Source organism: Maniola jurtina, chromosome 12, assembly GCF_905333055.1.
Source record: "Maniola jurtina chromosome 12, ilManJurt1.1, whole genome shotgun sequence".
Classification (NCBI taxonomy): Eukaryota; Metazoa; Arthropoda; class Insecta; order Lepidoptera; family Nymphalidae; genus Maniola; species Maniola jurtina.
Window position 1 is genome coordinate 2286634 of NC_060040.1, and position 17726 is coordinate 2304359.

The following is a 17726-nucleotide window of genomic DNA, read 5'->3' on the forward strand; positions in this document are numbered from 1 at the left end:
AATATATTCTTTTCCTTTTTAATTTTTATAACACAGGTAAATAATGACATTCCTTAATAGCAAGTTCTATGTCAGATAACTGTCATACCAATAGTAATGTAGGACTTTTTGCTTACACTATCTATTATTTATTTTATTCCAAGAATACTCTTCATTTTATTATATTTTATTAATTTTAGCTATAGTATAATGAAGCCCAAAACGCAAGGAGGTCACACATTTGCAGTAAAGAGATTGTTAAAACAAGAAGGAACTAAAATGTCTGTTACTTTAAAGGTAAGAATTTTATCTATTTTCTAATACTTATTTACATCTATTTTGTATTTAACACAGTATATTGTACATATTTTATAAGTTATTTGCACTCTTATGTAACATTTATGTTAGGGACTAAAATTTCTCATGCATACCTCTAGGTAGGTACCTAACTTATTAAAAACAAAAATATAAATCCAAAACAGCAAAATATAAATCAGAAATGTTGCTTCTTTTAGGGTAATATTTTGTAAGGATTAATTCAAGGCTGTAGATAGTTAAGCTTTGGAATAAAATGACATGCTTACTTAACTATCTACTTACTATGACTAGGTACCTAGTAACTTAGGTGCCTGAAGTTTGGCAATAAAGTTTACTGATATATGAGATTTAAGTAATTAGGTACCTAATCATTAGCTATCAATAATTTTATAACATTTTCATGCTAGTTTGTAGATTTAATACCTATAATTACAAAGTAGGTATGCAGGTATATTTACTTCATTAAAAATAAGCTACATAATATTACCTACAGAAAATAAGAGCTGTTCAGGTAGGTCTAATCACCTAAAGTGATTAGAGACAGACTGTACAGTGTACGTAGCAGTTATATTATTCTGTGATAGTCATAGTAGGTACAAGGTAGACAGGTAGGTACCTAGTATGTACATAGTTTAAAGGATTTTAAAGTTTATTTGAAGTGTGAACTTATTTTGAAATGACGTATCAGTGTAAGTAGACCAAAGTAGACCCTAGTTAGTACCTAGACAAAAGATAATTTATTTATAAAATAAAATTAATAAAAATCTTTTATTAGGATCAATGGCCAGTGGTCTAACAGATCAAAGAGTTTGCCGTCTCAAAATTTTGATTTGCATTTCGATTTGACATTTCAAGTAAGCAGTTAATATGAATCATGAATGCCGAATGCGTAAAACACATCGATGCGTAAAACGAAACTCAATATTTGGTGCTTTTACGAAGTAGGCTAAACACTCACTAAACAGTGACTTTTATAGTATTCATTTTGAATGATAGGTAGCGCATTTATGTAACTGTACAGCTTCTACAAAAGTAAGGCTATTAATGTTTTTTATAAAAATACGTTTTAATATTAACAATAACTATATAATTATTAAAAATCTTCTAATATAATAATTATTGGTTATTGAATTTGTAACTGTCTCTTTAAATGCCCACGAAGCTTTTCCGGAACGGAACCGTAACTACCTATGTCGGATAGTCGAAACGCAACTTTTAATGTCAAATAATGCATAATATCGCGCTTGGTTGGATATGTTTTACAATTATTTAATATGAATTATTCGTTATTTATTTATTTCGAATACGAATGCTATGTGAATAGCCTGAAAACATTTTAAACTTATTTCGTCATGATTTCGCCTACTCACAATAGGTCTATTGTTAGATTATAAAGCGTGGCAATGCAAAAAGTGGTGTTTAAACTTTTAATAATTTAGTTTGGCATATATTTTGTAGCTTTTGAATACATAACTAATAAATTGTAAGATTATTATTACTTTATTATTTATTTTCACTGAAGTTAAAAAACAAGAATAAGTTGTTTCTATTAATGCGTATTTGACTTTACCGCGCAAGTACTAATCAGGGACATGCTTGCTATCTCTTTTTAACATTCAGAAGTCGCTCAGTGTTTGTAGCGTTTGGTGTGGTCTTTCGCTACGTTTCGTCACAAGAATTGAATTCCTACTCATTTGAACAGTGTTTTTAGGCCTTCGTCCGCCATTACTATCGAAAATGCTGGTTTATCATTGTTTTGCTCATTTATCGTACTAGACCAGAGTGCGCTGTGTGAACATTGTGTTATTGGATCCATAAAAGTGTTTGAGAAGTGTATCATTTCCTGTTCCATATCGTAGAGAAACAAGCAACTACGACCGCTTGCGAACTCTTCGTAATCACGTGGGTCAAATTTCGAATATAGTGCATGCAGGGAAAGAATTTGGAATGTTTATAGTTAACGCGCAGCCAGGGACGGCAATGTTTCATAGGTATAAACAAAGACCGGCTAGTAATCAGTGTTAACCGTTGTTTTTCAGAAGCGCGCCGGACGCATTCCGTCGTCGCCTTTCGTCTTCCGTGAACCGGCGGGGGACTGAAGCGGAGAATGACCGTAAATGACACCCCAGTGCAGTGCAGAACTCGTGTAGTGTTGTGAAATAGTGCCGTGTCGTTACATAAGGTCGGGATGAGTGAGGTGGGCAGCCCGCCCTGACGCGTCTCGCGCCGGCGTCTGCGGCGGGCGGCGCTCGTGTCATGGCCCCGGCGCTCTCCGTACTGCCTCAGTTCTCGTGCCTGGAGCCGGCCGCAGAGCCTGACGAGCTTCCTCTCCCTAGACGGGCGCTCGCGTCCGTCGATAACCGCGCGCCCATGGACGAAGACGATATGGGGCTGCAGACCCATCCCAGCCTGGCCAAGGACTCCCAGGAAATGGAACAGATCCTCGTGGATCTAGGCAACAGTGACCTTGGGCAAGCCGACCTGTTCCAAGCCATCAAAACCCTAGAGAGTGGAGGTGATAACCTCTCCACAGGTGACCCGGAAGCTATATTCCCTTTGAGCGGATTCGACTTAACCGATACAGCTGACTCTGAAGGAGATGCAGCCGAAGACAAAATTAGACTATTACAAGCTCGTTTGGAGCGCCGTACCGCATTTCTGTTGCGACGGTTACGAATATTGCAAGGACGGGCGATCGGAAAGCGAATATCTGAAGAAGTCGCTCAGACTTTTGAGAAAAGCACCCGTGGTGCTAGGAAAGATGGTGCGGGAAGGCCTATGGGGTTAAAAGCCTTATTAAAGAGAATAGAGACAACTGCTGCTCTTCAGGCCAGTGCTGCATCTCGAACGGTGGTTGGTCCTCAGTACTATAAAGCTGGGACATCAAAGGGTGATGCATCGAGATCTGCATCTATTGGCATTTCTTCTGGCACTCTGGCTGGGTTAGACGACTCTGCTGGGGCCCTGAGATCTCACCTATCTGTTGTGAAAAATCAGCTGGACTCTGATGCTACTGCCTCTTCATCGGGGGCAGAAAGCAACGATGAGGCAGTCACCTACAACAATGTGCACCAGCAGCCCATGCCAATGTGAGTTAAACTTTGACTTCTTATACAATAGTATTATTAATCATGGTACTTTGTTTTATAAAGCTTATTTTAAAGTGTCATACTTACTTTAAAAAAATTCATCTTGGCCTATAAATTATGTGAGTTCAGCTATTGCAAATATTCAAGTTATGATCATTAAACTGGTGGAACTATCTCGTACTAGCTTGTGCACGTGACTTTGTTTAGTAAAACTACACAAATTTTAAGCCCATATTTTACGCCCATAGCTGTTAAATTTTCAAAAATCCTTTCTTAGCGGATGTCTAGATCATTATCTGTGCATGCCAAATTTAAGCCCAATCTATTCAATAGTTTGAGATCAGTCAGTCAGTCAGCCTTTAACCATATTCTGTGAAAACCAAATTGGGATGAATACAAAACAGGTTTTTTTTAAAGAGGGTTCTGTAAGGCCCTTTTAATGTTGTTTGTGGGGCTAAACGAAATGTTTATTCAAAAAACTTGGATGGGAATATAATCACTACCCTGTATTATAAATGTGAGTGTGTTTGTTGGTTTGTCAATCACGTCACTATAGATTGTGATGGGACAGGGAAAGTCTTAGGAGAGTGGCATAGGCTAGTTTTTGTCCCAGAAAATCAATTTATAACCTAAATCCTCATGGAGGAAGTCACGGGCATCAGCTAGTATCTAATATTATTAGCAAATCCTTTAGTAAACACTTTTATTGTGCACATTAGCCATGCACCTTTGCTGCTTAGTCTAAATAATAGTAATACAGGAAGAATAATAGGCTAGGAACATTTATATCAAACTAGAGGATGCCCACGGCTTCGCCCACATGGATTTCGGTTTTTTTAAAATCCTGTAGGAACTCTTCTATTTTCCAGGATAAAAAGTAGCCTATGTCCTTCCCCGGGATGTACCCAAAGGTTGTATCAAATTTCATTAAAATCGGTTCAGCGGTTGGGCCGTGAAAATGTAGCAGACAGACAGACAGACAGACCTACTTTCACATTTATAATATTAAGTATGGATTCAAACAAGTTGAAACAAAAAAAATTGAATTGTACCAGAAATACTACACAATAACTATTGTGTCTTCTACGTTAGCCGCTGTTATAGGTTTCATAATTTTATAGTGATATCACATAATGACAACAAAGACATCAACAAAACATTACATATTACATAATATCAAACAATGATGAATCATTTTAGGGGTTAGTGATCCTAAAAAAAATTTTTTTTTCAATTGTGTAAATATTGCTGTATTATTGCTATAATTTTCAATTTTTTTTATGAAAGCTTATAAGTAGTTATATTAATTCAAGTAGTAAATCATTAGGATTGAAGTCATGGCTATATATATATTGTTATTGTAACTGACTTCAGTCTTCAGCACCTTGTTCTATAATATGGAGACATGTGCCAACATGATACCGTTTACATAAAACATGATGCAACATTGCCTAGAGATCAGAAACAGACAAAGATGGTTAAATAACTCAGTCTTCAGAATGATACATATTCCTAAAACAATTTTTAATAGGTATTAGCTGAGTTACTTGCTGTTTCTTCACAGGAATGGCATTCTGAACCACGTCTTTGAAAACATGAAGAACTCTCAGGCATGCACGTTTCCTCACTATATTCCTTCATGATTAAAGCAAGTAATATTTTAGTAATTTCTTAAAACTTACATAATTCTGAAAAGTTTAAGGTGCATGCCCAAGTCAAAGTCCTGAACCCCAGAAACCACAGGAGTCATCAAGTCACTTCACAGCACTTTTACATAAGTTCACAAGTGTAAATTAAAAATTTATAACACTCCCAACAAGTGAAGGTTACAGTAACTAGAAAAGAGCTGATAACTTTCAAACGGCTTAACCAATTTTCTTGAATTATAGCTATGAACACACTCTCGATCAAGTCACCTTTCAAACAAAAAAAACCAAATTAAAATCGGTTCATTAGTTTAGGAGCTACAATGCCACAGACAGAAACACAGATACACACATCAAACTTATAACACCTCTCTTTTTGGGTGGGGGGTTAAAAATAATTACACCTGTAATCAATTTCTTAATCTAATATCCATGTTATTATGTATTAAACTTTATCTATTTCTTAATACAACGTAGTAATGGATTTTGATGTAATTCTGAAATATTTTATGCTTCCTATAAATAGCGTGGCCATGTTATGTTAGTTGCTATTTGGATTAAAATTGATAAGCAACTCCTTTTAGTCATTGTGCAATACAATCAAGAAGGCAAGAGTAAAATCAATAAACTCATAGCCAACTGTTCTCTTACTTAGTTTTTAACCCCCAACCCAAAAATAGGGGTGTTATAAGTTTGACCTGTATATCTGTGTATCTGTCTGTGGCATTGTAGCTCCTAAACTAATGAACCGATTTTAATTTAGTTTTCTTTGTTTGAAAGGTGGCTTGATCGAGAGTGTTCTTAGCTATAATCCAAGAAAATCAGTTCAGCCGTTTGAAAGTTATCAGCTCTTTTCTAATTACTGTAACCTTCACTTGTCGGGGTGTTATAAATTTATAATTTACACTTGTAAAGTTTAAATTTATAATTGAACTAATTTAAAGCACAATGAATCCTTTTGAAGATGTGCATTTTAAACAATTAAATACCGATTGCTTTAACAATGATGGGAAACATTGTGAGGAAACCTGCATGTCTGAGAGTTTTTCACTTTCAGAATGTTCTCAAAGGAAGGTGTGTACATGAAGTCTACTAATCTTTGTTCAGTGTGGTAGATTGTTATGGCCTAAAACCTTATCCTAAGAGGAGACCAGTGCTCAATAGTGGACCAGCAATGAGTTGAGAGGATGATGAAGATGATAATGATCGATTATTTTGAATGCTGAAAAACAGTCTAGAACTTTCTGCTTTGACACTGGCTTTGGTAACCTTTAATACTGTTCTGTAATAAAGCTTCAAATGCAACTAGTCATAAGAATATCTACTAAGACATGTGATGTGTAATAGGCTTGTTTAATATCTCTTATTAAAGTTACCATGTATTTAATTATATTGTTGTACATAACTAGTTATGTAGTTATGTAATAGTTGTTGGATTTCATATTATAAATGCTTGTTTATTGTATGCTTCTAATGTAGAATTAATTTACAAAATTGATGTGGACTGTGTTGGTGTTAGCTGGCGGGCGTGCTCTGCCTTTTTGGGGTGTTTTTTGTGTTAAAACTGACTGGAAAGCGCTCTATGGGGGTGCCGTGCGTATGTCGGCGAGCGCCGGCACAGACGGGGTCCATACTTGTATAGTTTAACTAACTTGTTACAAATAATTGGATAATCTTTGTAAAGCCAGACGAGAGAGAAAATTGATGTGAGATAACTACCTCTTTTGATTAATATTTTCATTACTCTTCCAAGGGAGGGTGGAATTTTAAATATCCTATTAACTAACCACGTTTTATTTTGGTTGGGTTTTCATAGTGTATAAGTATTGCATCATTTTCCACCCTCATAGGGTTTTAGTACCTAATAGTAAACCGAGAAACGTGTAGGGGTTCTACACAAACATGTAGGTAGGAATATGAATAGGACATTCCCTGAATAGGAGGCAGATGCCTTGACCAACTTGGCTATCACTGTTATTTATCATGAAACATACTAATATTATAAGTGCAAAAGTGTGTTTTTAGTGTTCCGTACCTCAAAAGGAAAAACGGAACCCTTATAGGATCACTTTGTTGTCTATCTATCTGTCTGTCTGTCCGTTGTGTCTGTCAAGAAACCTATAGGGTACTTCCCGTTGACCTAGAATCATGAAATTTGGTAGGTAGGTAGGTCTTATAGCACAAGTACAGGAATAAATCTGAAACCGCGAATTAGTGGTGACATCATTTAAAAAAAAATTAAAATGTGTTTCAATTTTCAAAATAAGATAACTATGCCAAGTGGGGTATCATATGAAAGGGCTTTACCTGTACATCCTAAAACAGATTTTTATTTATTTTTATGTATAATAGTTTTTGATTTATCGTGCAAAATGTTGGAACAAATACCACAGTACGGAACCCTCAGTGCACGAGTCTGACTCACACTTGGCCAGTTTTTTTTTTTTGGTTTGTACTTCAATCACACGGCAACAGAGCAATGGATTGGTGTTTTTTTTTGGCATCAATGTAGTTAAGACTTGGAGAGTGACAGGCTACTTTTTATCCTGGAAAATCAACGATCACGGGAATTAAAAAAACCTAAATCCACACAGATGAAGTTGGCAGGCATTAGTCAGTATTAATAAACATGAAATATATTTCAGAGAGAAGCGCGCGCTGTGGACCTGGCAAAAGACGCGCGCGTCCATCGCGTCGCGCTGGTGCTGGCTGCAGGTGCAGGTGCAGGAGTTGGAGTACAAGATACGACAACACAATGATCTCCACAGACAGGTATTTATATACAAAAGCTGACCCACCAGGTGTAATTGCTAAAAATCCTTTCTTGGTGCAGCACACTAGCACATACAAGGTCCAATGCAATCTCTCGAGATTTTAGACCTAGCCAAGATGTCACAAAACCATAGATCGGATCGGACGTGTTGGAGCGCCTGACTGCCCGTGCGTGTGTGTTCACGCGTGTGTGTGTGTGCATGCGTGTGTGAACGCGTGCATTGAGATACTGTTGCCATTAAATCGCAGCTTATAAAAATCTGATCCCACTAAGAATCGGATGTGCCAGTGTGAAGTGAAGAGAGGATTAGACGCGTTAGACGATTTTGGGTTGGATAAAAATTTCAAGTTAGTTTCACACTTTACTTAATTTATCAATATTTGATAACATGAATGAATGAACAAGTTTTGAGCTGTGAAACCAGCTTCATTTATTCATAGCATTGCTCTTGCCTATGCATTGTACATACGTGCAATGTACCTTAATGTATAGCATTGGCCTTATTTCAAGGGCATTGTTTAATATAACTGAAATGAATGCACATAATTTGTGTTTTACCTTGTTAACACGTTTACGCCATAGTGATTGATACATACCATATCCTATATCCACGGAGAGAAGCTAAATTAGGGGTCTCTCTGTTACATAATCCCATACAAATGCAAAGACAAAAAACCATTTTGAGTCACTGACCAATCAAAAACGAAAGAATGTTTTTTGCTAGAGAGAGTTCTCTCACAGTACAGAAAACATTTGTGACGTGAAATTAAAACGGTTTGTTTGTGATTGGTTGGCCACTTGGACTGGCCTTTGTCATTTGTATGGGACTACTTAACAGTGTCCTATACTAACTTCTCTCCGTGTGTATAGTATATAGTTTCTGTGCTTGACTCACCCGCGTAAATGTTGGTAAAAAATCTACGAAAGTTGCATAAAAAGTTATTGATCTGATACACTAAAGTTGAACTCACCCTACTTCTTGGTTAGATAAGATATGGTATGTTTAGGTTCTAGTTCTGCACGCGTTATCGTTTGTAATCGTAATCGGGCGCCTATTCGAAAGCAGCATTAGCCTGTATGACAAAATCTGCTATTATAATAATAAATGAATCAGTATACTTTTATAGTACACCACAAAATAAATATAGAAAACACATACAAAGCAAATAGGCAGGTACAATTTGGTTTATCGCTGCCTAGCGATCTCAACAACGCAACAATATTAGCTAAATCACAATACTTAAAATACATTTTGAATTATATAATTAACAGCAGTTGACAATTTATGTGCCACTACATATTCCGCAAGATTTATCCTGCAAAACTAAAAAAAGTGATAGTACTGTATCTAGCGTATCTGTACGTATTTCAGGTCCGCGAAGCCAAAGGCCCCGTCCAGTTCGAAGGCGAGCCAGTGGGCTACTCGGGCAGTCTGCCCGGCGACTCGGCCGAGGAACCCACAGACTCGTGTACTTGTGCTCGCGTACGGCCGCTGCGGAGGGATGTCTTCAACAAACGCAAATTGCTGCAGATGCACAACCTGCACATTGCGACCAACAAGGCTGCCAAGCCTTCTGATGTCAAGTGAGTCTCTTTCTTCTCTCTGGGCTGGTTTTTACGCTTAAACGTTTCATCTGTTATGTGTGAATTGCCCCTTCCCCCTGAAGTCTTCACTCCAGCCACCCAAGCTTGCTCCAGAAGCCGAGTAGACCGCCCAGGTCGCCGAAGGCTTCATGGAGTGAGGTTGGGGATATATCAAGTGAGTAGGTATATATAACCATGGTCCAGTTCGAAGATCTGCATCTTGCTGCCAACAAGGCCGCCAAACCTATTGATGTCAAATAAGCCTCTTTCTTTCTCTTTCTTCTCTTCTCTGTCATGTCAAAAGTACAATTTTAATCTTTATTTTAAAGGTGAACCATACTTTTGACATAATAGTCGACACATAGAGTTAAAATGGGGAGTGAGTTCTCATTTTGAACGGACTAAATAGTTTGTGCATTGCCGTATATTGGTGATATTATATTTAAGTGTATATGTTGCAGTGAACAGGCATAAATCGGGAGATAGATATCTCTGAAGTTAGCCATATCCCTCAGGGTTATGGGTAACTCCCATGAGAAGTTAAATTGACAACTCAATGAGACCATTTCACTAAAGAAATCTAGTGATATCATATAATTCATTACATAATTTAAACATTGACATATAGATAGATATCTTATGTGGTGGAATTATTCTGGAACTACAGGAGTTACACAATGTTTTTGTTCACTATTCAGATGCAGCTGTCAGTTCCGCGTTGAAAGCTGCGCCGTTTGTACCGGAAGGGCGGAAGCCACGCAACCCTTGCCGCCCTTCTCGACCCTCGCGCCCGCGCAACGGCTGGCCCTGGTCGACCCTGCCTACCATCCTGTCCTGAGTGATATAAAAGGTTACATATTAAACAATTTTGTTAGTAACCACCCACCATTGAGTTACTTGCTGGTTCTTTTTTGGTAGTGCGGGAATTTCGAATTAGTTGTTTGGACCATTCTAAAGTAATTTGTAAAAGTGAACTATTTTTAATATTTAGAGGTTTTCATCATCATCATCATCAACGCATCGACGGCTTACTACTGAGCATAGGTCCATCTTAGAATGAAAAGGATTTGGTCATAGTCAACTTCGCTGCTCAAGTGTGGATTTTCGCGCTTAAATATTCGTTTAGTGTTACCAATTACGAAAATGAGTCCATATTCAGATCTAAGATGATCATACATTTAAAAAAAAATTGATATAGGTTTCATTCTTATTCTTGTTGGTTTGGTGGCTATGCAGGGCACTTCAGACCCTGTATCAAGTTGACCGTTGCCGATCTATTGTTGATCGCCACCATTTGAATGGGTATCATATCTGAAGGTTCTGAGGTCAATATTTTTTTAAGAAATCGATGTGGATATCAATTTCGTGGTTTAACAGAGCGCTGATTTCAAACTTGACATAAGTTTTACTATTTTAATAAAACATGTAAGCCTACAACGCCATCATAATGTTGCAGGTCTACAGCTAATTTGTATGCATCAAGGTCTAGACTCTAGAAACAATATTTATTGTTTGTGTACTATCTATCTTCTAGATGTATCACCCGCCATCCACACGGCAGCATTATCGTCGCGCTCGTGGTTCCGGTCGCGCTTCGGCAAGGCTTGGCGCGGCGCCCACCACGCGCCCACACCGCGCGCCGCCCAGCACACTGCAACCACACTGCAACCCGTCACGCCCAGACCTGTCCGAAAAATGCCCACCAGTGAGTCTCGTTGCTGCTTCTCTATGGCTCTTTGTACCACCAAATTCGATACAACTCTTATAGGCCAATCTCCACAGGGTGATACTTTCGTCGACAACAGTAGGTCAGACTTGTTGGAATTCCTTCACCCGTGGAGATGGCGCCTACGCTTCGAGGTGCGCTCATGTTCCACTCGCACTTCGGCAAGCCTTGGCGTCTCGCCCATCACACGCCCACGCCGCGCGCTGTAATTCAAGGCTAAAGACCTAGTGCCCATCACTCATTCGTCCGCTGAGTGCCCACCACTCTTTAAGTTCAAATCTCAAGACATTGGCGGTACGTCAAATTCACAGGACCATAGCGTCGCGTAAAGATTTATTCAATCGTTATGACATTGAACAATATGTTGAAATATTATGGATGCGTTATAATATGCAGATATTATGGTCTTCTTCTTCTTCTCTCTCTGGGCTGGTTTCCGCACTTAAACGTTTCCGTCTGTTGTGCGTGTGTTGCCCCTCCCCGCCGAAGTCTTCATTCCAGCCATCCAAGTTCGCTCCAGAAGCCAAGTAGACCGCCCAGGTTGCCGAGGACTTCATGGAGTGAGGTTGGGGAACCCAAATGGCGTTCTCGTTGTTCTGCCACGACCATGCACTCCAGGAGCACGTGCGTCGGCGTTTCATCGACCTCCATGCAGGCCCTGCACAGAGGACTGTCGGTAACACCTATAACGAAAAGGTGTTTGTTTAGTGGGCTGTGCCCTGTTATGAGTCCCACCACCTTCCTAAGTTTACCTTTGTCCAGGCGGAGTAGTTTGTTAGTTTGTCGTTGATCTATATTAGGGAAAGCCTCTTTGGCTTGCCTAGATATTATGGTACTAAAGAAATTATCCGCTATTTTGTCCCTTGGCCTTCATTGCCACAATTTTTTTTTTTTTTTAATGAAAAAATGATTTTGGTTTTGTTTATGATCAGGTACTAAGCCAAATATCGTAATGAATCCCATATTTTGTCATTTCAGGATTGAAAAGAGGTCGGCCGCCGCTGTCGCGCAAGGTCGCTAAAGAACGGGACCGAGACGAAGACACTTCCACCTCAGGACACGAGAGGTTAGATATTCGATGTCAAATTCAAATTCAAATATTTTTATTCAATTAGACTTTTACGAGTACTTTTGAATCGTCAAAAGCATCTATCACTGGTTCGGTAAGTCTTTCCTACCGAGAAGAACCAGCAAGAAACACGGCGGTTGCTCTTTTTAAAAATTACGGTCCTCCCAATATTACTCTTATGTAAATGGGTTTATTTCCAGCTTGGAGAGTAATGTTCTATACTTGTGAGATGCATTTAAATGTTTTGTTTTAAATGTTTATAGGAACGGACTGAAATCCGAAAGGTCGGTGGTTCAAACCCCACCCGTTGCACTATTGTCGTACCCACTCCTAGCACATTTACGCTTAGTTGAAGGAGAAAAGGGAATGTTAGTCATGATTAAAATGCCTAATATTCTTTAAAAAAAATAAGAAAAAATCTGTGGGGCGTACGCCCATTTTGCCCATCATCTTTGGCCCATCATCCATTATGTCGATAGACGCGGACGCAGCAGTACCGAGTGGCGTACGATGCGGCGCCAGTCGTACGACATCGACAACATCGTGATTCCACAGAGCGTGGCGGCCAGCACCAGACCCGAGATACTGACCTATAAGGAGATCATCACACCCAAGTAACACTCCGAATATTTATTTCTATGAAAGGCTTTTTACTTCCATACTTGTGATCATTTATAAGGGCGAAAGTTTGTGTGTATGTTTGTAACTTCTTCACGCAAAAACTACTTGACGGATTTGGCTGAAATTTGGAAAGGAGGAATGGATATCCTGGATTAGCACATAAGCTGCTTTTTATCCCGCAAAATAAGAGTCACGGGATATCGAAAAACCTAAATCCACGCGAAATCGCGAGCATCAGCTAGTAAAAAAAAGGAAATTGTCAAAATTTTAAATGTTGACGCCATTTTAAATTTTTTTAATACTTCATTTCAAAATCGATATCAGGTGGTTATAGCTATCTTAAAAAACTTGCCGTAATTTAAGAAAAACCTGATGAGTAATGAGCGTGTTTGGAATGTAAACCAAAGTTTCACTTCTGTCGCTTTTACGCAACGTATACACGCAAACATTTTTTTGTTCAACCCATCGCTGTTTCACTACTGAGCACGAATCTACTCTGAGAAGGGTTAAGCCATAGCACTTCTGTGGACAAGTATTACTTGTCAATCTCTTGTCATCTGCGAAATCTTCCAATCATTAAATGATTGCGAAATCTTCCAATCATTAAATGATTGGAAGATTTCGTACACCTTTGAGAAAATTATGTCTCTTCTCTGTAAATGATATGATTTTTTTTTATTTTTATCATCATCATGATCAAACCATCGGTGGCCCACTACTGAGCATGGGTCTCCTCTCAGAATGAGACGCTTAATAATTATTGCTATTGCAGATGGCGAGTGATGGAGATACCAGAAACGCCGCTAAACAACGGTGTCTCTAAATCTATACGAATGTCCATGGAGAGTGATGTGAGTTTGTTTCTAAACTTAAATTAAGATTATAGTAATATCAATCGTGGCGTATAAATATTGTCAATAATATAATTCGTTTTTTCCACTTAGTGATGACATAACTAAATAAGTACCTGGAGTAAGCAAGTTGCAAAAACTCTTTTGAAGAAATGTGCATCTAAGACATTCTCTTCTTCATTCTAAAACTTGTACTTCCTCTACAAAGTTGACTGTTGTATTCCAGGACGAGGACATATCAGAAGTGGCCGTGGCAGCGCGACACACACGAGCGGAGTCGCGCGAGCGCAGTCGCTACATGCGCAAACAGAGGACGCGGCGAGCCAATACAGAGGCAGAAAACAATGTACACGAGCCGCCGCAACCGCAACCACCGCCACAGCCGCAGCCGCAGCCACCAGTCTTCCATGAGGCGAGTTATGATAAGCTAACTCTATAGGACGACGATATATCAGAATGGCCGTGGCAGTGCGTCACACGCGAGTGCAGTCGCTATATAAACACGACGCGCGACGTGGCGAGTCAACACAGCGGTGGAGAACAATACACGCGAGCAACCGCAACCGCCGCGCCGCCGCAACCACAACTACCAGTCAGCCAGTTATGATAAGCTAGAACGACGATGTATCGGAATGGCCGTGGCACGCGTCACACGTGAGCACAGTCGCTTCCTGCGTAAAAAGCGGACGACGTCACGTGTCTAGTCTTTCTTGATAGATCTTAGCATTTTCTTCCTGAAAATGCTAAGATCTATCTTTCTAACTACTGTCTTTCATTTCCTTGTATCTAACATTCTTTGTACATATACTTATTTTTACTAACAACAAACCACTCACAATCTTAACCCATTCATTATTTCAGACAGTGAGGCCGTACTCTCCAAGGCAGTTCCCACTCCGTGAGACCCAGTACCAAGAAATGCTGGCCACCATGCCTGAAGGTTTCCGGCCCTGCAGTCCTGAACCCACCCCACCTCGGATAGACGAAGAGTGTGATGACTCCAGTACCATGTCCCCGCTATCACCTCTCATCTTTGAAGGAGACGACCCTGATGATGCCGAGTGGGAGCCCAGTGTTGAGAAGTCTGAGAGACGAAGGAGCATGCTAAGGTGAAGAGAGCATGCTAAGTGAGTGCTATAATTTTTGTTCCCCACTCGTTTGATTAGAAGACTATTAAATAACCAAAATGTTTGTCGTAATGAATCTAAATTGTTTGTTAATATTGTTCATATAAAATAGTCTACTTTCTCTCTGTATCGTAATCCCCATTGCTAAAAGTCGTAATCCTGTTCATTAAACACAAAGATTATAATGTTAGGTATTTACTTGACAACAATATAGAGAGCTCCCAGTTTTTTTTTATACAGTTATATACACCAAGATAATTTACACATATTATGAAATAATATTATGGGTTGCTGAGGATAATAATCTGGTGGGCACCCTGACTTTCCCATATAGGAATCCTTTAAAAGTCCACTAACAGCCCGTTCCCACTTGTCGGCTGTCGGGTCCAGATTTTAATCGGATGTTCCAGTGACAGAACATTTTGACACAAAATCGGTTTCAGACAAGTGTGTGAATAGCTTCATATAAAATGTTTTGCCACTGGAACATCCGATTAAAATCCGGGCCCGACAGACAACAAATGGGAACCGGCTGTAAGTCGTCATCATAATGTACATAATATAACTTACACTGTACATGCAGAAGTAATAACAGTTAGTGTCTGTTTGAGATCACTAGTCCTATTTTGTACATTCCAATGTACAATGTACATAGAATATTTACCAGCTTTATAACACAACCAAGAGAGCTAGCGGCCGCGGCTAGTTATCACCTTACGTTTACGTTTTTAAAATTCATTTTCCATCCTTTTCTTAGCAATATTAAAAAAAAGGGATGCAAATGTAAGAAAGGCTACTTTTTAAAGGCTATTTTAGAAAGTACAGATTTTAAAAGACCTGAAACCAACCCTGACGACGTTGCTGCGGGCATCATCTAGTCACTATACCCACTAGCCATATTTTAAATGTGAAAATGTGTTTGTTGGTTTGTCCTTCAATCACGCCGCCATAGAGCAACGGATTGATGTGATTTTTTGCATGCTAAAGACCTGGAGAGTGACAGGCCATATATAGACCCATATAATAAAGCCTTTTGCTTTTATAACATGGATTATGACAAAATACCTTCTAAATAAATGATCAGTTTTAATCTGAGCTATGATTTTGCTTGACTTTTTTCTTTTTATTACTATCTGTAAATTGTTATAAAAAAGCGATCGCTGAAATAAAGCTTTATTACTATTAAGATAAGGTTTAAAATTGCATTGTAAAATAGTTGTAATTCTTGTATAATATAATTAATGAGTGTTAAGTGCGCTATAATGCTAAGTTCGGTTAATTCTCGTCTAAGATTTTTCTGAGCCGAGAGCTAGTAGAAATTTTTCTGAAGGTAATTGATAAATTGAATCCATTGAGAGTCCATTTAACTTGCTTCGCCGCTGCGGGTCATATAAAAGCAAGTGCTAGACTAATTCTATATCGGGATGTTGCCTACATCAAAAATAAATTATTTCTTGGTATTTAGTTTACTAATTGGACTTCCAAAATTCGTAAAATGGTTTTAAGTTTAGTAACCATTTTAAATTATCGATTTAACTAAAAAAGTACGTCGAAAAAAAAACCGAAGCGTCACATCTATGTATTTCACACGAGCTACTATGCTAAGCGAGCGGTGTGACGTTTGATAATAAGTTGCGGATTTGACTAGTGGGCACTATTCATTATAAATGATCTGAATGAAATCAATTTTACCACCATCACCAGTAAAAATATTAAATTTTTACCGAATTTTAAATAATATAAAGAAATAAAACAAATAAAAACCGCATATAAATAATTTTATTCGGTTTTTTATCAATTAACTGTTAACTATTTAAAGATGTCTGCTAGTTTAGTAAGAATAAGAATAAGAAGTGTTTATTTGCTAGAATATGGTATAATATACGACATTATAATAATATAGTACACTATATTATTTTAAAAACACACAAACTAGTGAACTTGTGAGTTAAAATTCATCAATTGAATAATTCATCATCATCAGTCAAATTAATCATTTGCGAATCCACGTCGAGACTTTGTCGGTTCAATAATCGGGCCGATAATTTGGCTGTCTTTTATCATAGATTTTTTTTGACCAACTTTTTGTAGGACGTATGCGTTTTCAATATTGCAATCTCCGTGTTATATTTTTTGCCGTCAAAAGATTGGTCACCGATTTTATCGAACGTGGGCGGAGCGTCTTAGTTTGCTATACACAGAAAAGGTCAGGTATTAAAAACTTTAAACTTTTATCAATTGCCTTCCAAAATTATCCACAAGGTCTCTGGCTATAATGTAAAAATATTATTATAATAAGTGCATCCCTTTTACTTATAAGTGTAGGCTAACCCTTACATTCCTTGCAGTTCAAATAACTCTTACTCAGACTCCTGGTTTAGAATTTTATTTATGTTATGACATTTATAACTATTTTAAATTTTATATGAAAAGTTCTATATTATTAAGATAGTGGAATTACAAAATAACAAGTATTGTTCAGTAATCACATTCATATTGTGTACCAATTTTTCATTTTATGAAATTCAAATTCAAAATATTTTTATTCAATCAGACTTTTACAAGTTCTTTTGAATCGTCAAAAGCATCTACCACTGGTTCGGAATGCCTTTCCTACCGAGAAGAACCAGCAAGAAACTCGGCGGTTGCTCTTTTCAAAGATTTGATATACAATATTATGCCATGTATAAAAGCAATTGAAGTCCTGCGCATTGCTGGAGCGAATTGCAGGTCAAATCCACGCTTTTTTATCATTTACATAATCTTCGATAGTATAATATGCTTTTCTCAGGAGCATATTTTTAATAGATTTTTTGAACCTGTGAAAAGCTATTTTCTTCAAACAAAATGCAATGAAAAGATTCTTTTTACAAAAAAAATGGATTTTAATATTTTTTTTGAAAATAACCATTTGTGTTTAGCATTTATTAGCTACAGTATAAA

At 38.1% G+C, this 17726-nt stretch overlaps 1 protein-coding gene across 5 annotated transcripts; it reads left to right on the top strand.

Moving 5' to 3' along the window:
• The first annotated feature begins 86 nt into the window (after window positions 1-86).
• On the top strand, window positions 87-16293 carry LOC123870169 (KAT8 regulatory NSL complex subunit 1). 5 transcript variants are annotated; one of them, XM_045913362.1, is made up of 11 exons: window positions 87-276; window positions 2337-3386; window positions 7678-7804; window positions 9178-9389; window positions 10088-10239; window positions 10924-11094; window positions 12094-12181; window positions 12664-12798; window positions 13578-13656; window positions 13883-14068; window positions 14518-16293. In XM_045913362.1, the coding sequence occupies exons 2-11, from the start codon at window positions 2554-2556 to the stop codon at window positions 14767-14769; spliced, it is 2235 nt and encodes a 744-aa protein (XP_045769318.1). In that variant the 5' UTR covers window positions 87-276; window positions 2337-2553; the 3' UTR covers window positions 14770-16293. The 5 variants fall into 5 exon arrangements, with proteins under 5 accessions (XP_045769318.1, XP_045769320.1, XP_045769319.1 ...); XM_045913364.1 differs by lacking the exon at window positions 87-276 and adding an exon at window positions 1353-1544; XM_045913363.1 differs by lacking the exon at window positions 87-276 and adding an exon at window positions 1574-1780.
• The last annotated feature ends 1433 nt before the right edge of the window (window positions 16294-17726 follow it).

Excerpts from the sequence above, each read along its gene's own strand:
- LOC123870169 (XM_045913362.1), top strand. The coding sequence starts at position 2,554 with ATGGCCCCGGCGCTCTCCGTACTGCCTCAGTTCTCGTGCCTGGAGCCG. Across the intron at positions 9,390-10,087 it reads GCCAAGCCTTCTGATGTCAA|ATGCAGCTGTCAGTTCCGCG; the intron begins GTGAGTCTCTTT and ends TTCACTATTCAG. Across the intron at positions 12,799-13,577 it reads AAGGAGATCATCACACCCAA|ATGGCGAGTGATGGAGATAC; the intron begins GTAACACTCCGA and ends TTGCTATTGCAG.